Source organism: Orbicella franksi, chromosome 13, assembly GCF_964199315.1.
Source record: "Orbicella franksi chromosome 13, jaOrbFran1.1, whole genome shotgun sequence".
Classification (NCBI taxonomy): domain Eukaryota; kingdom Metazoa; phylum Cnidaria; class Anthozoa; order Scleractinia; family Merulinidae; genus Orbicella; species Orbicella franksi.
The window spans coordinates 11,168,667-11,188,542 of record NC_138157.1 but is presented as its reverse complement, the minus strand read 5'-3'; the positions used below and the strand labels follow the sequence as shown (position 1 = coordinate 11,188,542).

Sequence of the window (19,876 nt, the reverse complement as noted above, 5' to 3'; positions counted from 1 at the left end):
ATATTAAACTTGGTAAAACAAAAAAGCAGGTACAAATCAAGTGCTTTGAGCACTTGCATACACAGAGTTAGTATTTTTTCTTTCCAGCAATCAATATTTTGTTATTGAAATCCGATAAAAGAGAAAACTTCTGCTGCAGTACCTAAAACAGAAATATTTTGATCTCCAAGTGGAATAATTTTTCATCAGTTTCTCTTGATAACACAAAATGCCTTCAAAGGGACAGAAAATGCTGCTATACACGGCAAATATGGCAGCAAAAGTTGTCTCTGTCAATGTACCTAGTCTGAAAGTACATGATAGGTAAATAATTCTGGCATTTTCTCATCACAAAGAATAATTAGCAAAGTAAAATATTAACATAAACAACCTCAAAGCCAAACAAAAGTTCGTAAACAAGTTTAAAATACATTCCGCTAAATAAAAGTAGGGAAAAAAGGTTTAAATTGTAGGTTTTTAGGAAAACATTATACGCAATCGGGCAACAATCTTCGAGATTTGAAACGTCCGACAAACGGATGTTGACAACAAGGAAGGCAATAAAATTGTACATATACCTACGTTATAATCAATGCAGTTCGTAGATTATCATTCAAAAATTATCGAGGAGCAGTCCATGTTTAATCAACGTTTATTCATTTTTGTTCGGAAAGTGAAATATTGCAGCGTCAAACCAACTTTCTGTATCGCTTTACATGCCGTTTCAAGGATTGAGGAAAAAACAACACAAATTATAGTTGGCGTGACTTCGACTTGTCAGCAACTATTGACAAAACGCGGCTCTTGCGTCCAGCTCAGATCCCCGACCGAACGTAAATAAACTTGATACTTTGCATTCAAGATATATCAAAACCCCGATTTTTTACGCTGCCATTTTGAAAAGAAACATTCCTTTGGTTGAAGAGAACCCACGCTCATGTTTTTCCACGCTGTCTGGAGAAGAGAAGATATACAAGAAAACATGTTTATGCCCGCGCGCTAACTAGCTCGAAAACACAGCTGCTTTCACCCTTTCAAGTCCTTTCTCTTCTTACAAAGGCATATCGAAATATCAAAACAGCGTAGCTAAATACCTGCCCGGAGAGAAATCAAAATACAGCACTTTACTCGCTGGTGTAAACAACTTAAATATTGGCGGCGATGCCCCTTACCTCGAGTTGCGAACCAGCTTGAAATACGTGACACATGTGGGTTTTCTTCCGAGTGATATTCAACCCAAACGTACTATCAAATCCCCGAAGCTGTTCTTGGGCACACAAAGCAATAGCATAAAGTGGTGCTGTGAGGATTAACGAGTTAGAGTCCACGCTGGACACAAGAAGAATCCCGTCGCGTATTGTGAAGTTGACTCGTATACTTCGTATCTGCTGCTTTTTTATCCTTTTCAGTGTCTCCATCATTCGCGTTGTTGACTTCGCTTCGGAAATCTGTGCCGACCCCACATAGTCTACGATGAAATGAAGTTCACCCGAGCTGTAATCTTCCACCGTTCGACTTTCTGTCTGCGGTAAAAGCGCAGTTGCTTGCGACAGCGAAGCTTCTTCGACACTTTCACTCGGACATGACTCGTTGACAGGAACTTCAGCATCCGTCTTTTGCCGTCTCTGGCTCAAACGTCGCCTTAGAGAATGCATTGTCTATTTAGTGTTTGACCACAGTGTACTCCATACTGGGAGCCGACGTTAAAAAAGTACCGTCCCGTCATCTTTAGCCAAACTGTCGAAATAAACAACAACCTTTCCACGCAACATTTACCAACCAACCTCTCGGTGTCAAAAACCAGTTGCGCTGTACATGTAAATTACATCTTTGGACAGATGGAGGAAGTTAAATACACAGCACCCTCACATGCTTGACACATGTCTTAGCATTCTGAAAAACAAAACAACTTTTAGAAAGGTCTGAAAGACAAGGAACTTCCACTCAAACTACGCTCCATTCACCACCATGCTGTTTGTACGGAGTTGTTTGTTTGAAGACGGCCAGATGTCTGTAATTGGTTGGTTTTTGATCACATGAGAGTGTCGCCTGCGTTCGAACAAAAAATGCGCGAAAACCGGGACCTGCTGACAGCCTCGCGTGACTCGAAACGCACTCAATCAACATCAAAACGAGCAGATTTTGGACGCAACAATGTGGCCAAAAAATTCGCGTCTCCATGGATGGCATGGCACAATCTCTCCTGGGACCTATACATGGCCTTTACGAAATAATTTCACCAACTGCTGCATTTTGCCTCAGGGAAAATACTTTGTATCAGTTTACTTCCACATGCGGTAACAAACGTAAAACCGCGTAGAAATGTTTACTAACATTGCTTTCATTAATGTCCAATGATTATTCAATATATCTTCGAAGTGGAAAGATGGATTCTAAAGATTTTTTACAAGAGCTTCATATGTTCGAGCGACGTCTGGCCTCGCCATAATGACGCTTATAAAAGGATTGCCAGTTTTCGTGTTTTTAATTTTTTTTTTTTTTCATTGCAAGGCCGTTTTTTCTCCTGCTTGAAACACGAACAATAATTCAACAATCTGTCTGATCTGATGACTTCATGCTGATTGTCGAATTAATTTCTTTCTCCTAGTTTCCTCAAAATGGCACGCTGCCAAGTCAAATCAACCTCAGGAAAATTCGGACAAGACTGCTTTGCTTTCATCTCTTTTACTTATATAAAGCCGGACGGCCGTGTCATAAAACTGTGGAATCTGTTTTTATAGCACCATAAGCTTTATCCAACGATACGAAACTAAAAATACAGTTGTTATGTCATTGCTTATTACATCATAGGCATTAGGTCTTTTCCGGCAAAGTTCATTCCGCGTATTTATGTTTGTTGTTCATCCGTCGTAACGACAAGGGCTATCTAGGTCACCTTTTCGGTTTAACGCAAAAACGAAGCGGCATCCTGTTATGCGGTTAGAGCTGGCTGAGTATTTTGGCGCCGTGTTCAACACAAAATAGTTCTAAACAAGATGAGCTATTTTCAAGCTCCACATTCTTTTATTTCCCTCATATTCTGGTTTTTCAAAATGCGTCTGTGCGCGTTTAGGTAATGGCCCCTCACTTGTTTGTGTTTTCATTTCATGTTATTTTTCTTGCTAGATAAATACGGTACGCAAGCCACTTAGAAAGCCGGAAATTCTGACACGCTATTAGCTCTTCTAAGCCCCAGGCAAAAATTTACGTTCTCCGTCATAAAAACAATGTCGAGTGTTTTGTGAGGTCACGCGAGAAATCTGCCAGATGGTAAACACACTTGAAAATTTACGCCTCAAATAATGACCTACAAAGAAAACAACATGACCGATTGCCCTTACGAGTCATCAGGTCGACAAAAACATTAAGAAAACATGCAACGATTGACTCTCTTTTTGTATCAGATCACCAAAAGTACTTTGACATGAATGTAGATACGATAATGGCTTGTTACAGGTCGTGTTAACAAAAAACCAATTAATTGACTTGATTCTATATAATTAGCTGGCGCCACCTTGATGCATAACGATATACTCCAACTACTCCAAGATCTTCCGGTGAAGCGAATTTCGAAGCGAAAATTAGCCTTTTATTCACAGAAGAATGTTTGATCACTAATTTAACAAAAGGCCCCGTGAAACGTGAAGAATTTGCGTTTTATATGGTCGTAAAAAAGTTAAGTGACCAGAGCGTTTTGACTTCATTAAATGACGCAGGCTCGTTAAGTCCAAAAGTCCGAAGTCCGACACTCGACGTACAGGACACTTAACAGTACTTAAATATTACTAAATGTACGAAGAATAAAACAAAAACAATGCACAGAAATGACTAGAAGATGGAACAGTTTTGAATTGGTTATCCACGATCGACAAAAAGTCCTGACTTCGATGAGCTAATTTTTCACCGCGACCCGGGCAGCCCATTTTTCGCGTAGTCAGCGAAGAAAGCACCTCTATCGTCCTGCTATCAGGCTACTTCAAACCTGTTAAAAAAGATTTTTGCCTTACAGTTGAAAACAAATTAAGATATTTTCTTTTTACATCAATCAGGGGGGTTAGTCGTGCAAATTTTCAACAGGGTCACTTTAAAGGACTTCCGTTGTATACCACTTTACTGATGTCGGTAGACCAGGAAGTCATGTTCAAGCTCTCGGCGGTTAGCATGGATCACGGAGGCAAGAGAAGAAAAGAAAAAGGAGAGACCTGTTTTTTTTTTTTTCTATCCTCGCTTGCCTGCTTTCGTCTTCGCTCCTCCGCTTTTTCGCTAATCCGCCTCTTTGCTTACCGCGAACAAACTTGTGGCTCCTGAAATTAAAGCAACCCAATACAGAAAAAAAAGTCTGCGAGTCTTTATGTTTCTAGCAATTCTAATTTTAACCGATCGAATAGCAAGTGCACCAATTTTATCTCGAGGTGGCCAGCACTTAAGAATATTAATTGTGGGAAACAGCCACATGAATCTGTTCAGATCGCAGATTTGATAGATACACCGGTGACATTATTACTGATCAAGATAGATCACTATATTGTAATTAAGATTAATTGAGATTAGGTTGGCCTCTAATCAAACATTTTTTTTTTGCAAAATTGTAGTCAATTCCAAGCTTTCTCACAAAGAAATTGAAAACGTAAAAGAAAAAATAAATAGACAAATAGGAAAATAAATAGGAAAAGAGAATTTAGAATTGGGAATTCAAACTGACAGTGCATTGAGTGCTGCGATCTAATCTTCACTTTTTTTGAAATTTTGTTTGACAAGGTGGCTGAAAATTTGGATTTCAAATCACTTCAGAATCAAACGAAATTAAAATAAAACATGGGGGAGAATGCGAGTTAAAAAAAAACCCCAGGAAGACACATAAAAATCAACTGAAAAATGGATATATGCGGCTAACCAAATTCACGGTTGTTTCACGGGCCAAACACTCTTTTCGGGATTATGTAGTAATTATCATTCGTTCAAAGGCATCGTAGGTCACCTGTTCATGACGTCACCGAGGGACAACCCGGGGCAGAGCAACCTCGTTTCTAGGCGCCCCTCTCTACATTCTCGAAGCAGAGAGAGGACCCTGAGCACAAGGTTGTGAACATTTGCGCCCATTGTGGAATATCACTCGGATATTCCCTTGTTTCAGCCACGTGGCGCGTTTAAACCAAGAGATCTTACCTTCAGTGATCTCTTGGTTTAGACCGATCACGCCGCGCGCGAGCGAGAATATTTGATGGATTATAAATGTAAGTAGGGCTTGGTACCAGTTGCATCAACTTCACTTGCAGTTTACTCTCTTAAATGGTCGGTGACGCCCTCTTTTCTTTTCGTAGATCACTTTCTTTACTGATTTTCCCTATTCTACCTGGAAAAAAAAATTGTACGTGAAAAGTGACAAAAACTTCGCCATTTCTGCTCTCGCTTGACCGAAGTTTTCTTCGACTGTGAACGTGCAAGGCCAGTCTGTATTCTTTTTCAGGGCCTGTTCTACCTGAACGAACGACATCAGCTGTCAAAGTTTACTTAATACACTTCTGTTGAATTGGGTACGTTTACCTGATCGAAATTTCACTAATGTAGCTTCTTTCATTGCTGATGGTTGTAAGCCGAGTTCGCCGTGAAATAACGAAAGCTTCTGAAAACGAAAATGAGCACGGTAACCCCATGTTTTTGGTGTTTTTGGTAAACGTTGATCTTTACCTTACTTCATGTCGTTTTTTTTTTTTTTTTTTTTTAAATCTGCACCTAGGAACAATTTGAGCGTGAACGTCCTTGACCAAACAAAGGGGATTACTAAGTCACGTGGCTGTAGCGACGTCAGCTGACAAAAACGCTCAGGATTATCAAGAATATCCGTCACTTCATTATACGAGCGAATAGTTTCTCAGCCGCTAATCGCGCGGAAATTGAGTGCACAAAAAGAAAAGAGAACAACGACGGAGAGTGGGGTGGTTGGGAAAACACTTTTCCGTTCGTATGGGAATGCTTGCTATGCAGGCTACACTCCATCACCCAGACCACGCGAAATGCACGCGCGAAGGTCTCCTTCCGCTTCGATGATGGGTGAAAATTTTCCGCTTTCACAAATTGTTTCTATGATCAACACTGGACAGACTTAACACAGTTTCTGGTTAAATTAATTATTATAATTTAATACACGACACTTACAAACAAGTAAGATTATTTTCGTCTGGTTTATTCACAATATGTTCTATTAATTCTAAGGAAATACCTCACTTCTATCAAGAGATAACCTTGCGCGAGAAGTCACTAGAAAACATATTTAAAACCTTTTTACAAAGATAAGACGTCGGCTGTATTGGGCAGCACTGCTCCCATGAAAACGTCCGAAAAGAACTAAAACGCAGGAGAAATAAATGACTTTTCTCATAAGTTCTTGTTAGGATGTAACACAACCATGGCAAATTTCAGCAGCAGAGGCTAACAGGACAAGATATTTTCGCAATGTTACGTAAAGAGTTCAAAATAAGAATAAATATTCTTTAAAGAATGAAGCATAGGTTATGTAAGATAGAACAATTATCGGTCCAATGAGTTTTGCAAAGTGTTTCACTCCTGTCTTTTTCTATCCCCTAAGGTCTAATACTACGATTTCAGACCATTGATTATTGGTGTCATATTTTTAATAAAGAAAAGTTCGCATGCGGCAATATCGTCGAAAAAGCATGACCTCGCTTAACAAGCTCGTTTCAGATCGTTTGTGAGATTTTGTTGGTTTGCGAATCAATAAAAAATCTAACTCCAAGGAACGGCGAGTTGGTGTAAGAATATAACTTTAACAAATAAAACTACACAAATAGAATATGTAAAATAATAAAAAGACTTCAGAGGAGCGATGTAATCATTCTAATTCATCACTGTTCAACTCATCGTCTTCTGGGTCCGCGACTTCTACTTCTGCTCCGCTCTCTCCGTCTGTTTCTTGGTGATCGTGAGCGCGGTTTCTCTGTTTCTCGTTCTCGCTTTTCTTTCTCGCGCTCCATTTCCCGCTCTTTCTCTCGTTGTTGTTGTCTTTCCTTTCGTTCTTCGTCTTCTTTGTCTCTTTCTTCCTGCCTCGCTTTCCGTCTTTCCTCTCTTTCTCGTTCCCTCGTCGCAATCTGTAACGGAAATAGGAAGGAAAAGAACTAATTGACGTTTCAGTCCAGTTATCGTTTAAGTCGCCGAACAATATCCGACTGTTATCATCCAATCAGAAAAGATCATGAGCTCTACGAACTATGTGACATTAGCATGCCGTCATCAGGGTTATCGCCAGTTACGTAGCAACAATTCAGCCACAAATTGCGGGCTCACCAATTTATCACAACGAAATACTAACTGAAAAAAGAAAAAATTCATCCTACCGAAGTAGTAGACTGTACAGTTCCCCTTCGTAATGTAGCCAGACACTCAAGACTCAACTTTCATAGTAGGCCACAATTTATGTTTATCTCACTTCTTACTTTGGTTTGGGAAAATCTTCGGTTTGGCGAACACGAGCAACTGGTGACAAAGGTGGAGAAGAAGGGAAGGGAGGGACGGGGTGGGAGATAACATGTAGTGAGGGTAGGGGGTAGTGTAGGCGTTAGGGGTTTTACACACCTGCTCGTCAGTGAGTGGTAGCCAGTATAAACAGGGCGTGGTCTTGGTTTTCCTGAACAGATTATCCAGCAGGTTTCCAGGGTTCTTTTGATCGTCTTCCTCCTCCTCTTCGACTTCCATCGGCTTCTCCTCTGGAACATTAAAAGAACAGATGATGACTTCCGTAATGAACACGCTTATCGGAACCGAAGGAAGGCGCTTATTGAAAGTGGGGCGCTTATCAGAATTGTACTTATTACAAAGCGCTTGCTGGATCGAATCAATGATATTACTGTAGAGAAAGAGCCCATTGAGTCAGAGAAATTATTGTGCAAAACAAACAACATACCCGGTTGTTCTCTTTTTGGAACTTTCTCGGCTTTGATCTCTCGTTCTTTTTCCTTCTTTGTACCCAAGACTCCATCTGTATCCCGCGCCATCTGTAATGTAACAGTGATTTATGAGACTAAAACTAGAACAATCACCAAGGCACATTTTCAGGCAAACCCTAGAACGAAACGAACAGCAAGGCCAACGCCAGGTCAAGATAAGGGTTTGGATTTGCATCTAGTTGGCCAAAAACACTTTGTCTTAAAAACTACAGCCGTAATTGGCTTTGGAGTGGAAACCGAAAGCTCTGCGACTTAGTAAAAAATAAAATTCGTAACAAGAGAACGCTTTTATACAAGATGATTTAAAATCCTGATTTTTTTCCTCCAATTTTAACTGACTTACCGTACAAAAAAGAATTTCTATGATCCACAAAAAGGTCAAAGATCATCATTCAAAAATGAGTCTTCAGGTTGGAGTAAGAATACGAATTCCGAATTTTAATTCAGTTTCAATTCCAGAACCCTAACCCCTCCCTGGTGCGGGATTGGCGTGAAAGGCGAAAGTAGAAAGTATACGCACCAGGGTTTGGTTTGAAAAGTCGCATTCATAGTCGACCTCATATGTTCTCCAATCTGAATGTCCCTATAGCCTGTGAGCCGGCTCTAGTGTTTAAGTTTCGCACTCAAGCGCTGCCATCCGGCTTTTCGCTTCGGCGCGCATTTAGGAACGAACGGCTCGTCTCGCGTGTCTCTCGGGGCTTCCCCACTAGCGCCCCAGGCCCAAAACACGAGAGCCTGCTCGCACGCTAAAAGGTCCCTACAGTCCAACCAACCTCGTCCTGATCAGCAAAATCCACATCAAGGATCTTTGGACTTGTTACTGGCCACTTGATACCATGTAGGGCGCGTCTACAGGCCGCAGCTTCTTCAACATCGCTGTACTGTTACGAAAAACACAGGAGCAGAAAGAACTGATTATAACCGCGTCCACGGAACGTCGTTTCATGACAAAATGTACTCAGCGGAAAGACTACAACATGAAGTTTATCTTTACACAAATTCTTTCTCCTTTCATTCGTCTTTGGAACTTTGTACAAAACTACAACTAACCAGTTCAACAATCCACCGACGGATTGGTACCCGTACAGTCAAAGCCGGATGTTTTGTTTTGATGGGGACTTTAGCAAAATTGCTGTGCAATGTTCCAATGTTGATTGGCAGTTTGTCAAGCTCTGTTGTAGTTTCGACAATTTCAGGTTTTCATTTTCTTATACAACGAAATAACATCTCTTTTCTCAGGTGTTGAACAGGGAGAAACGAATTGCCCTACGGTGGACAGTTTAGCAACAGATTTCAAGAAATGGGTGGCGACAAGATGACTAAAATCGCCAAACTGGGAACACAGCTCCAACTTGTGGAGCAGATTTGAATTCTTACGTACAAATGTCTATATTTCTCTCAATCTGTTGATAACCCTTGATCACAGGGCAATTATTTTCTCCGTTTGAGACACAGTAGTATAATTTCAATTTACACGGGAAGAACGGAAACCGAAACTTGCTCGAGCGAATTTGCATCGAAAGTTAGGAGTTGCTTCGAGCAAACCGTCAACCCGAAGTAGAACATAGCGCTGCCACACTGCAGAGTTCCCGTGAAAAGAACACCCAATCTTATAATCTAGCCGGAATACTGGGGAGTCAGTAATTTGCCATGGATCCCATCTCATCGGGGGGGAGGGGGGAGAGGGGAAGGAGGAGGGGGGAGTGGGGGAACAATACTACTATCCGCTTCATGCTACAGAAACCGAAGTTACGTGCGTCACGGTTTGCGCATCTTGAAAGGTTTAGCCTAAGTTTTCAAAGTTCTTCGTTTGCAATCCGTGTCAATCTTCGCCATCCTTAAGGGCCCATTAACCGATCTTTTCGAGCCGTTGCTAAGAAAAATTTAGTCTCATATAACCTCATCATTTTTAGTTAGTTCAGAGTTATTTCATGTGTTTCAACTTTTTCATGATCAGTAACACTAGTGATGACGTCATCAGGCCACGCCCATGGTCGTGTGACTAATACAGAAAAAATGCAAAGGCTCCCAGGCAAATTACTTTATCGGGATTTTTTTCATTGATTTAATATTTTAATTTAAATGATCATTACGCCATGCATCGATTTTGTTTCATTTCTAAATGGTCAGAATTTGAGAGCATTTCAAAATATTGAAAAATTCGTAATTTTCTAAAAAAAGCATGATTTCGAAAAAGGAATGCATAGCTATGTTGCTAACGTTGGCTTTAATCGAAATTCGTCGAAAAAAGCTAGATTTAATAAAAAACCGCGTTTCCTTTAGCATTTAAAGAAACCGGAAGTGCGCCCGATATCTATTGGAAGTTACCCTATCAGCGCGTGCGCAATTTACACTACCAGCGCACTTCGGTAAGATCAAACATAGCCACACGGAGTTAGTTTTTCTCTTTCAATTGCTCTTGTTTTTCTGACTTTCTCTTATTTTGTCTTTGCTTGTACTTGTTTTTACTTTGCATTTTGCGAAACACAAAGAAAAACATCTAAAATGTATGCGAATTTGCAAGTTTTTGGGTTGTTTTTATTTTCCGTGCTCAGGCTGACGTAAGCGACCGGAAGTGAAATTTCACCTCCTTAGCAACGCGCGCGAGCGCGCGCATGAATCGGTTGATAGGCCCTTAATCGTCCTTGTTCCTTCATGGTGTATCATTATCTCTCTTTGGTGTTTTTCTATCTTACTGAACTACTATTTTCAGGTTTCCTTCGATTTCAAGGTAATTTTGTACATGGCCAAAATAACTCAAAATGCTGTGACTGAGCTCCTTTAAATGACTATCACTCTTACCACAACATAACAATGAGACTTTATCTTGTCAATCCAAAATCCACCCTCTACTAAGGTTCCATGTTTGCCGAGCAGATCTTTGAGCTGGTTCAGTGTAAATGGACGTACAAGGTTCTTGACATGAAGCACCTCACTCTGGGGATTTTTGGCACGTGATGGTGAATGCTCTGCTGCTGGTGCAGGGGAGGACGCTTCTTGGACTGGAAGTGATGTGCGTCTTGGATGCGGGTTACCTTCTAATCTCTGCTCTAAAGGATCTAAGCACACGGGCAAAAAGGAATCTATTAGAAATCTTAAACATGCAAGTATCACGTTCGACTATCTCATAAATAGTTTAAAGAAACACTGACTTAACTGCAGTTACATCAAGCAGCACTGGAAAAAAGACAAGATAAAAACTCTACACTCCAGAAAAGTAAGATTTACCAAAGCTGTTCTACTAAAATGCTGAAGAATACAGTGCAATGTTTGTGACATCAGAAATTTCAGTTCAATTTCCCTTCTCATACAGGTAGTTTTCTTGTTGAGGCTCGTTAAATGTCCTTCCTACCAAAGGAAGGAAATTTTGCAGCGATATTTGCTTCGAGAATCACTCATATTGATCTCAGGTTTATTTTAGTGTACTTCCACGCACAAAGTAGGACAACCCTACAAGTAAATTGGAGGCTGGAAGATACGTCCATTGTTCAGTTACTGTTATAGTGCTATTATTTTTCGCTTGATACATGTATGTCACAGCCATGAGATTGAAGAAGGCTTCTCTGATGTTTTAGGAATGGCAAAATTCCCATTCCCACTACAGTGGGCACGAAATGCATGCTTTAAAATGTACTTAGCTACCAGTCTGAGCTTGGACTTGTCAACAGCATTTTATTTAGTAGAAAACCTTTGGTACTTGCACAGAGTGTCCACAGCTAGATTACTTGTAAAGAGAGAGAACAAAATATAGTATTTCAATGGCATTTCCTTGTTGATGGCAGCTCTGGAGAATTCTTAAATCAATTTTGAAACAACTGGAAAATAACGTTGATCGATGTGAAAATAATTTATGAAACGAAACACTCCTTGCTTCTTTAATTACTTCTTTTTTTGCTTGAATTTGATGTTAACTGCCATCAATAAGGAAACTATCCTGAAAACTGCTTGTTAAATTCTACAATAGGAATTATTGTATTAAATACTCCTCTACAAGGACTTGTAGAATGGTTTGCGGCTGAAACACAGGAATGGTTGTGGTACCCACAGCCACAGATGAACTTTCAACGTCATCACCAGCACAGCAAAGTCCGGCCTTAACCTTCAGCCACTGAGTGAATCACATACACACACTCCCACCGTCAAATGGTATCACTTTTGACTAAGACGCGGCTGTGGAACTTAACGAATCCACAACCCACAAAGTATGGTTCTTACATCATCGACAAGGTTCAAGATGCATTTTTTTCCTTGGATGCATTTGTTGGGTTTCAATTCTTGTGCTTGTGTGGAGGAGAAACAAATTAACTCCAACAAAATGGTATGTGTACTTAGCATCTTTCTTGATTGGATGCATCTTCAGTGGGTTGTACTCAACAAGACACGCTTATTTTTTCATTGATTGCTTAGCAATCAGCAGTACACTGAACAATGTTCCCACAACTTCTATACAGAAGCAGCTGATGTTTTTTAGCTTTCCTTTGTGTTTCAGTGTAGAATATCTCCAATTTCCTTCCCTCAAGCAGCAGGTGTTAGTTGATGCACAGTCATTCTGGCATATTTGAGAACCGTCGAGTAAGTTTGACAAAACTACTTCACTGCTGCATACTGGTGAGAGTTAGTGAATAATTCATCCTCACGGAAACACTACGATTTGCAGTCCTCACTGGCAAGGAAATGCTTCTGTCTCTTCGGTTCTTGTCAAATATTTGTACATTGTAGGTTGAGGAACTTTTCTTTCAGCATGACATTTTGTACATTGTCTGTTTTCTTCACTGCTCAGCAGAAGACATTAGTAAACAAGTTTCATAAGTCAGTCACTTTCTTTCATTTTCTTGATTTCTGCATGACTGTTGAAATCTGTGTCAGCTACCAAAACTCTCTTGTGTTATATTCTTGAGTGCAAAGTTAAAGTACATGGCTTGTCATTATTAACAGTTCCTTGCAGTTCTTCATGCAGTTTGTATCTCATTGTGTTGGTGTTTTCAGTTATATGAACCATGCAGTCATTGATAAATACTGTTTTTTACTACCATTCTTGTCCATGAAGTGTTGATCAAATGTCATGACAGTTTACACTCCATTTTAACATTGAGATATTGTTACATCCATTGCACGAAGTATGTGCAAATCAGTCTTGAGCTCAATACTCGGGCACCACCATCTTGTAGCTGATCGCTGAGCATTCTCAATGTTTTCCCAGTAGTTCTGTCTGTTGCTGTAACTTGCTCATTTTGCAGTTTGTAGTATGGCAAGTTGTTTGCTTTGCTGAATCAAACTCTCTTATGGTACATGTCTAATCACATCAGTTCAGCAACAACACCATATAATTCATTGTCATTCATGTACCAGAGTATGATCACTCTCGGTTGTCGAGGTTGCATCTTTCCATTATTTTTTCAATTCAGATCACCCAGCTGGTATGACCCCAAAGAAAACCTCCCGCATGGTATGCCACAGAAAAGGGTTCATCATGTACAAAGGGACCGAGCACAAGGCTGACTTAGGGCACTTTACACTTGTAACTGCTGCTGTGTGCAGAAAGGTTAGATAGACAAGTTTCCTCAGAGAAAACAAACCAGTAACAACTATCAAATGACCTTGCACACCATGTTAGCCGAACAATGGAAAATAAATAAGTACATTTATCTATAGAGAAACATTTTTGAGAAGTAATGGCTGCATTTAAGATACATCTTGACATTCATCAAAATATACATGTACATGAATTTTAGTGAACAAAATGATTGTTATAACCCACCAAATCATGGGCATAAATTTTTGTACAAAACTAAAAATCTGGCTACTCATTTACGCCAGAAAACACCGTACATTTGGGAAGCTATGGTGAATCTTGATAATTTTATCTGGGAGGTTGCAATCAAGTTTTTAAACAAATTATTTGTTCACACAACAATATTACTAATACATGTTTACTAAATCCTTTGCTGTGCAAAAAATAGTGATGACAAGGCCACTTGAAAGTTGCTCTCTTACATGTGTAAAACCATGTGTAAAAAATCATCACATTACACAATGTAATTAATAAACATGACAAGTCAACACAGCAGAACAGGAAACAAGATTAATTTAGCAATCAAATAAATGACAGCATTTCCATAACTACACTATACTACAGACACCAACAGCCACAGTACCTTCCTCAACCTCCATTTTTGCCGTTTCCTGTTCAGACTCCATAACAACAGGCTTTCGCTGAAGCTTGATAGTTTTCTTCTCTTCCACTTTAACAATCCTGTCTTTTCTCCTCTTACCCTCTTCCTTAACTTCAGGTGTTGTTACTGTAGGTGCTTCCTCTTTCTCCGGGTCCAATTTCTGATCTGCCTTCTTCTCTTCTGGCTCCTCCTCTTCCTCCTCATTGTCATCATTTCCGATATCCATGACAGCTTCCAAAGCAGGTGTACTCTGCACTTGTACTCCAGGAATAAGATCCTAAAAAAGGCAAGAACACATACTGTAAGTGAATTGTCACTTAAATAAATAAATAAATAAATAAATAAATAAATAAATAAATAAATAAATAAATAAATAAATAAATATACATTTATATAGCGCCATTTTCCATTAATTGTCCATGGTGCTTTACAATACTTTAAAATTGAAATCCTAAGTTTAAAATCCTAAAATTAAAATCCTAATCCTTTAAAAACCAAAAATCCTAAAAGTTAAAATCCTAAGAATTAAATACACTATATAATACAATTAGACTACAAATAAAAAGTAAAAAAACTACAAATCAAATGCACGCTTAAAAAGATAAGTCTTAAGATTAGCCTTAAAGTGCACCTAACCCCCCAAATTTTTTTCGCTAGAACGAATCTACTTATTATTTGAAATAGTTCTGCGAAAAAATTTTTGAATTCTGTTAAATCCTCGATTTTCTGTGCCACGACGAAATCTTGAAAATAGCTCCAAAGGTTGTTTAAGTTTGGTTAAAACTTAAAGGTTGGTGACACCACGCAGGCTTTTAGCCAGGATTTGAAAAGCAGGTACCCAAAATGTGTTGTAGAATCTGCTCAAAATTTTAATGAACAATAAAGCTACAAGTGAAAAATAAATTGAGTGATTTTCTATGTGGACAAATCATTTAAACCTACTGTAGCTGAGATTTACTGATTAAATGCCCTACTCCATGGCATCTGTGAATGGCAAACAGTCACAAAACTTCCTTCAAAATATATATTTAAACAAGCTACAGTACTAAAAGGGGGGGGGGGGGGAGGGGGGAAGTCCCTGTGAAGCTCAGATACTGTGAGCTGTCAAATCTACACCTCTATCTGGCCGACCCTCCCCTTCTGGTTTATTATTGGTGCAAAATTGTGGGTGCATTACCTTTAAAGAATCTGTGCTGATGGATAATGAGGTTTTCTTCTTGCTTGATGATGAGCCCCATCTTCTTTTCCTGGAGGCAGGTTGTCCTTCAGTTGGTGTGCTTGGTAGTGATGTTCCTTTAAATGTAACAGTTCAGAGAATACAGTGTCATTTTAAAACTACAGATTCACTGAACACTTAATACAATTTTCAAACTTGCAACTGTACAGTACAAAGACTAATTTCAGTACTTGACACTTACTCGGTAAGGATATCTTCCTTTTCTTGGTTACAACTGGAGATGCTGATTTCTTAAATAAAGAAACAAGGCAACAGTTGACTGCACTATAATTACAATTATTTTTTGTCAAGCCTGAATAATATCAAGACATGGTAAAAAGCCAAAGAACAAAAGAATCACCTGGACCAATTGGTACATTCATCATTAGTGCCTACAATACACTACCGAAAACAGGCTTCTTCAGTCTTACTCTACAAAGTACATCAGTTTAAGATAGACAATCCTACCATAAACTACAAATTTGTTTGCTACTATCCAAGAAAGCACTAGTACAGTACATGTACTTCTCAGTATAATTATGTGAAAATGTCTCTTTTTTAGCATCCAGCTTTGATTATCTTATGTCTATGAGAATTGCTCTGGTCCATAACCCATGACAGTATGGCTGCTACAAGCAAGTATGTGTATTCTTTTCAGAAATCATATGCTACAGTGTAACTGCAAATCTTTTGCAAACTGTGATTCATGTACATACATGTACGTACATGTATAAAGAGAAGTTCTAAACTTCTACCATCTCGACGGCTATCTTACCAGTGGTGATGGAACTTTTGGTTCCTCTACAACTGCCTTGTCCTCTTCACTTGGCTCAACTTCAAAGGTGTTTTCCTCTGCTGGTGAAGGCTGCTGCTCTGGATGTGGTGCTAAGCTCATTTCCTCTACAGGAGATTGACTGAGCTTTTCAGGTTCCTCCTCCTCCTCAGCTTCCTTCTCCTTTTTTTCAGACAATGTCTCTTGTATTTCTACTCTTCTATCTCCTTCTTCTTCTTGTTCAAAAGGTGATCTTACTTCTTTGTCTGTATCTCTGGTATTTAATTTCTCTTCGCCTTCCTCCTCTACCTTTTTCTTGATTTTCTCCTCTTCTTTCTCCTCTTTATCCTTACCTCCCTCATCTTCTTCTTCCTCATAACCCTCCCCTTCCTCCATCTCCTTTGGTGTGACCTCCCTTGCACCTACACCATCATCCTCGACTGTTCTGGATTCACGTTTTTCAATACCTACTAAGGGAACCTTTGTTTCAGGCCTAGATTCAGCAGGATAGTTATAGTTCAATAATGAGGTGGGAGTGGGACGTTCCTGTTCGTCTGAATCTTGGCTCGATGAACTTGAAGACTGTTGTGCGGAGTCCTGCTCATTATCTGATGAGCTGGATGATTCAACTTCTGGTTCAACTGTGGGTTGAAGAACTTGATGATTAGAAGAATGTGTTAGAGGTTGACTCCCAGGTATTGATGCAATTTGATTTATGACTTGCTGGTTTTCTTGAGGTTGTTGATATAGCATTTGGGGTTGAGCCATACGGTGTTGTGGCATTTGGGCCTGGGGTATCTGAGGTTGTGGAATTTGGGCTTGTGGCCACTGCTCTCTGAATTCATTCACTTGCATTGGTGAGGTAATCTGCTGTGAAAACAAACAGAATATACTGGTACTTACAGAAAAATTTCTTCACATAATATATTTATTCTTCTACCAGCAATTGCACCTTTTCAGTATGCTTCAGCATAATATCAGAAGGGAGATTTTACCTGTTCAATTTGGATCTCCAAATTATATATGCTCTGTTTTGGGCTTCAATGAATGCTTTTGTCAGGAATGAAGGTCACTAATCATATTTGATTCTTAATTCTTTAAATATTCTTTCGTAACAGAGTCAAGTCTGTCTGCCACTTGCATTTTAAGTTGTGCTGTTCACCACCAAATCAAGTGGTACCAAGAGTTCAGAAGTTTATCCAATATAAAAGACAGACATCAACAACTTCATACCTGCTGTTGGTTCATCATAAGTTGCTGTTGGTTCATCATAACATGAGGCTGGTTTAACATTCCTTGCTGCATTCCCATTGGCTGCACAGGAAAACCACCTGACAAATGTGTGAATATATGGCTAATCAAATTATACATGTGTGCTTAACTTATAAAACGCACTTTCACCATAATTTGGTTTGTTAGTTACCATATTAAATACAAAGTTACACGTACATCTACGTATAAGTTCTCTTGGACACTGGAACATCTTGAGTCGTTCTGATAAATTAATTAGGATTGATAGAGATAATTTATGTATACACATGCATTCACAGGTAGTGTATATGGACGTTATAGCAATTTAACCCCCATCTCGTGCATGGTGCAAAGAAAACCACATTTTAGGTTTGGGCATGCTGTAACTGTGATGCACTAGTCTGAAAGTCATTCTCACATGTCCCCACAAAATTACAGTGCTTAAAACTGAAATTTGAATTTCCTCAAAAACTTTCCCAAGAACATTTACTTGCCCACCAGGCAAGTGAAGGACAAAATCCACCAGCCTGACTGTAAACTCTACTAGCCTCAGGCTATCAGACATGACTTTCTCTGCACCCTGTCATGTCCACATTTTAAAAAATACCAGTAAGTCAGTCCCTATTTTATGTTTGAACTCCGGACTGCACAGTACATACGCTAACATGCCTACCTGGTACTTGGTTGTGCCCTTGCAACCCTTAGACTATCACCACCCATAAAATTTTAAGCTTTGTACAAGTATACATGTATGTATGTAACAGGATCTATCCAATTTAGAAATAACTAGTTAAAAAAAAAAATAACTAGTAATAACTGCTAAAATTGGATAAGGTTGCAGTTCAGGATTGTTTAGATAGCCAATATTGCATAAAGAAAACAATGATTTTATTCTTGCTTACGTGTACCAGTTTCCCAAACAATCTCAGACCTGTCAAGGCCTGATGCCCAGCACTCTAATTTGAGATACTGTGTGCTCTTTATTTTTTGATGCAAAAAAAAAAAAAAAAAGAAAGAAAAACAATCCTAACAGGGATTTCCTTAATGGCCACGCACCAGGCAAACTGACCACCTGAGAGGATGGTTTTGACCTTCTGATTTGACTATCTAGAGGAACATTTTTTGTAAAAAAAAGTTCAGTTCAAAAAAAAAATTTTGTCTGCCTACAATATGAAAGCCAGTCGCCTTCCTATTGAAAATATTAATTAAACGCTAGTTCTAATAAGCTTTTAGTTGTTTGATTTTCATTGCATACATAACATACCAGGCTGCTGCTGTTGTTGTTGTATCATAGGATGAGACCAAGGTTTGGCAACTGGAGCTGGCCTTTGCTGTGGAGCAGTATAGTTCTCAAAACCCTCTTTTAGCTCCAGCTCCTTGTCAATAGCCTGAAAATTAAAATACATGCAGTTAAATGAACAGCCTAAATTACAAATTAGTAAGAACAATATCAGGAATTCAGTTCATAACTGTGAATAGCAGCTGGTAACTGAGCTAAGTAAATTTGGGAGTCCAAATTTACTGGGAAGAAGGCAGTTACTCTTTGAGATTTCCATACAATTTTCCAGAAAACACATCCAAGTCAATGGAAAATTCTCAAAAGAATACATGGAAGAAGGGAAAGCATATTCATTACTACAAATCAGTCACTAATTCCAATCCACTGGGCTTGAAAATAGTGCCATCTGGTCGTCCGGGACAAGTAAGTTTTCCTGCCGGGCAAGTAACTTTTTATTCTCACTTGCCGATTGGGCAACTAAGTAACTAAGCAAAATTTGAGAGCTACTTGTGCGAAGGGCAAGCTATAATTCAAGTCTTTAACCCTAAATTCCACGTGCCTTTAGTATAAATGTTGTTCCACAACAGTAGCAGTGTGAAACGAAGTCTGAAAAGGAAAACCCATTACTCTGACACAATCATTAATTGAAGGTGACACATTCCGGCCCTCCTCGTGCTTTGCAGTTGCTTAATGTTAGAACATAACAGAAACCTCAAGCAAACTGTTTGAAGGCACTATCTGGTGAGAAAGACACTGCGATCGAGAAACACGAGTGTAACAATTAGTTTATACCTGTGTATCTCGATCGCAGTGCCTCATACTGCAAGCTTAATTTTCCTCTCCATATATCATAAGCTCATAAAGAGAGAAAAATCGTTATGTTGACGTGGAAAACTTTCAATCTTGGACGTAAGTCAGGTAGAATGCACTCTCGTCTTTTAAAATCAACATTTTCAATCGGAAAACAACAACAGCCGACACTAAACCCAAACAAACTCGCGCGAAGAGTCTGAAAACAATCAACGGTTTTCCTCGATATAAAGCGTACAAAAGCGTACGTTACCTCTTGCAGCCGTTCTATGAGAATTCCTTTGTTACCACTTTTCTTAAGACCTCGTTTTTCCAGCTCAACTTTCAGTTCATCGACTTTTAACTGAGAAAGCCTCCTTCCTCCAATTGTGATCTCGCGTTCCGCCATGTTGGATTTTACCCGCGTGAAGCTTCATCCGGGAACTGCCGTACCTT

The 19,876-nt window shown here is 39.3% G+C and overlaps 3 protein-coding genes across 4 annotated transcripts in view; 1 reads left to right on the top strand and 2 right to left on the bottom strand.

Moving 5' to 3' along the window:
* LOC145466626 (uncharacterized) overlaps positions 1-2,299 on the bottom strand; it is a 39,435-nt gene extending 37,136 nt beyond the window's left edge. The window contains exon 1 of the mRNA XM_081450332.1: positions 1,152-2,299. Within this exon, the coding sequence (XP_081306458.1) occupies positions 1,152-1,634 (483 nt within the window). The 5' untranslated portion in view covers positions 1,635-2,299. The remainder of the gene's footprint in view (positions 1-1,151) is intronic.
* The window catches only part of LOC145466643 (uncharacterized), a 246,132-nt gene that overhangs the window by 184,370 nt on the left and 41,886 nt on the right, over positions 1-19,876 (top strand). The gene's annotated exons all lie outside the window — the stretch shown is intronic.
* On the bottom strand, positions 6,143-19,833 carry LOC145465140 (uncharacterized). 2 transcript variants are annotated; one of them, XM_081448912.1, is made up of 12 exons: positions 19,695-19,833; positions 18,617-18,740; positions 17,335-17,432; positions 16,105-16,971; positions 15,532-15,580; positions 15,291-15,406; positions 14,096-14,390; positions 10,743-10,999; positions 8,714-8,821; positions 7,898-7,988; positions 7,570-7,700; positions 6,143-7,085 (listed from the first exon to the last, which is right to left on the bottom strand). In XM_081448912.1, exons 1-12 carry the CDS (start codon positions 19,827-19,829, stop codon positions 6,855-6,857), a joined length of 2,502 nt encoding a protein of 833 aa, XP_081305038.1. In that variant the 5' UTR covers positions 19,830-19,833; the 3' UTR covers positions 6,143-6,854. The 2 variants fall into 2 exon arrangements, with proteins under 2 accessions (XP_081305038.1, XP_081305039.1); XM_081448913.1 differs by having other exon boundaries at positions 16,105-16,968.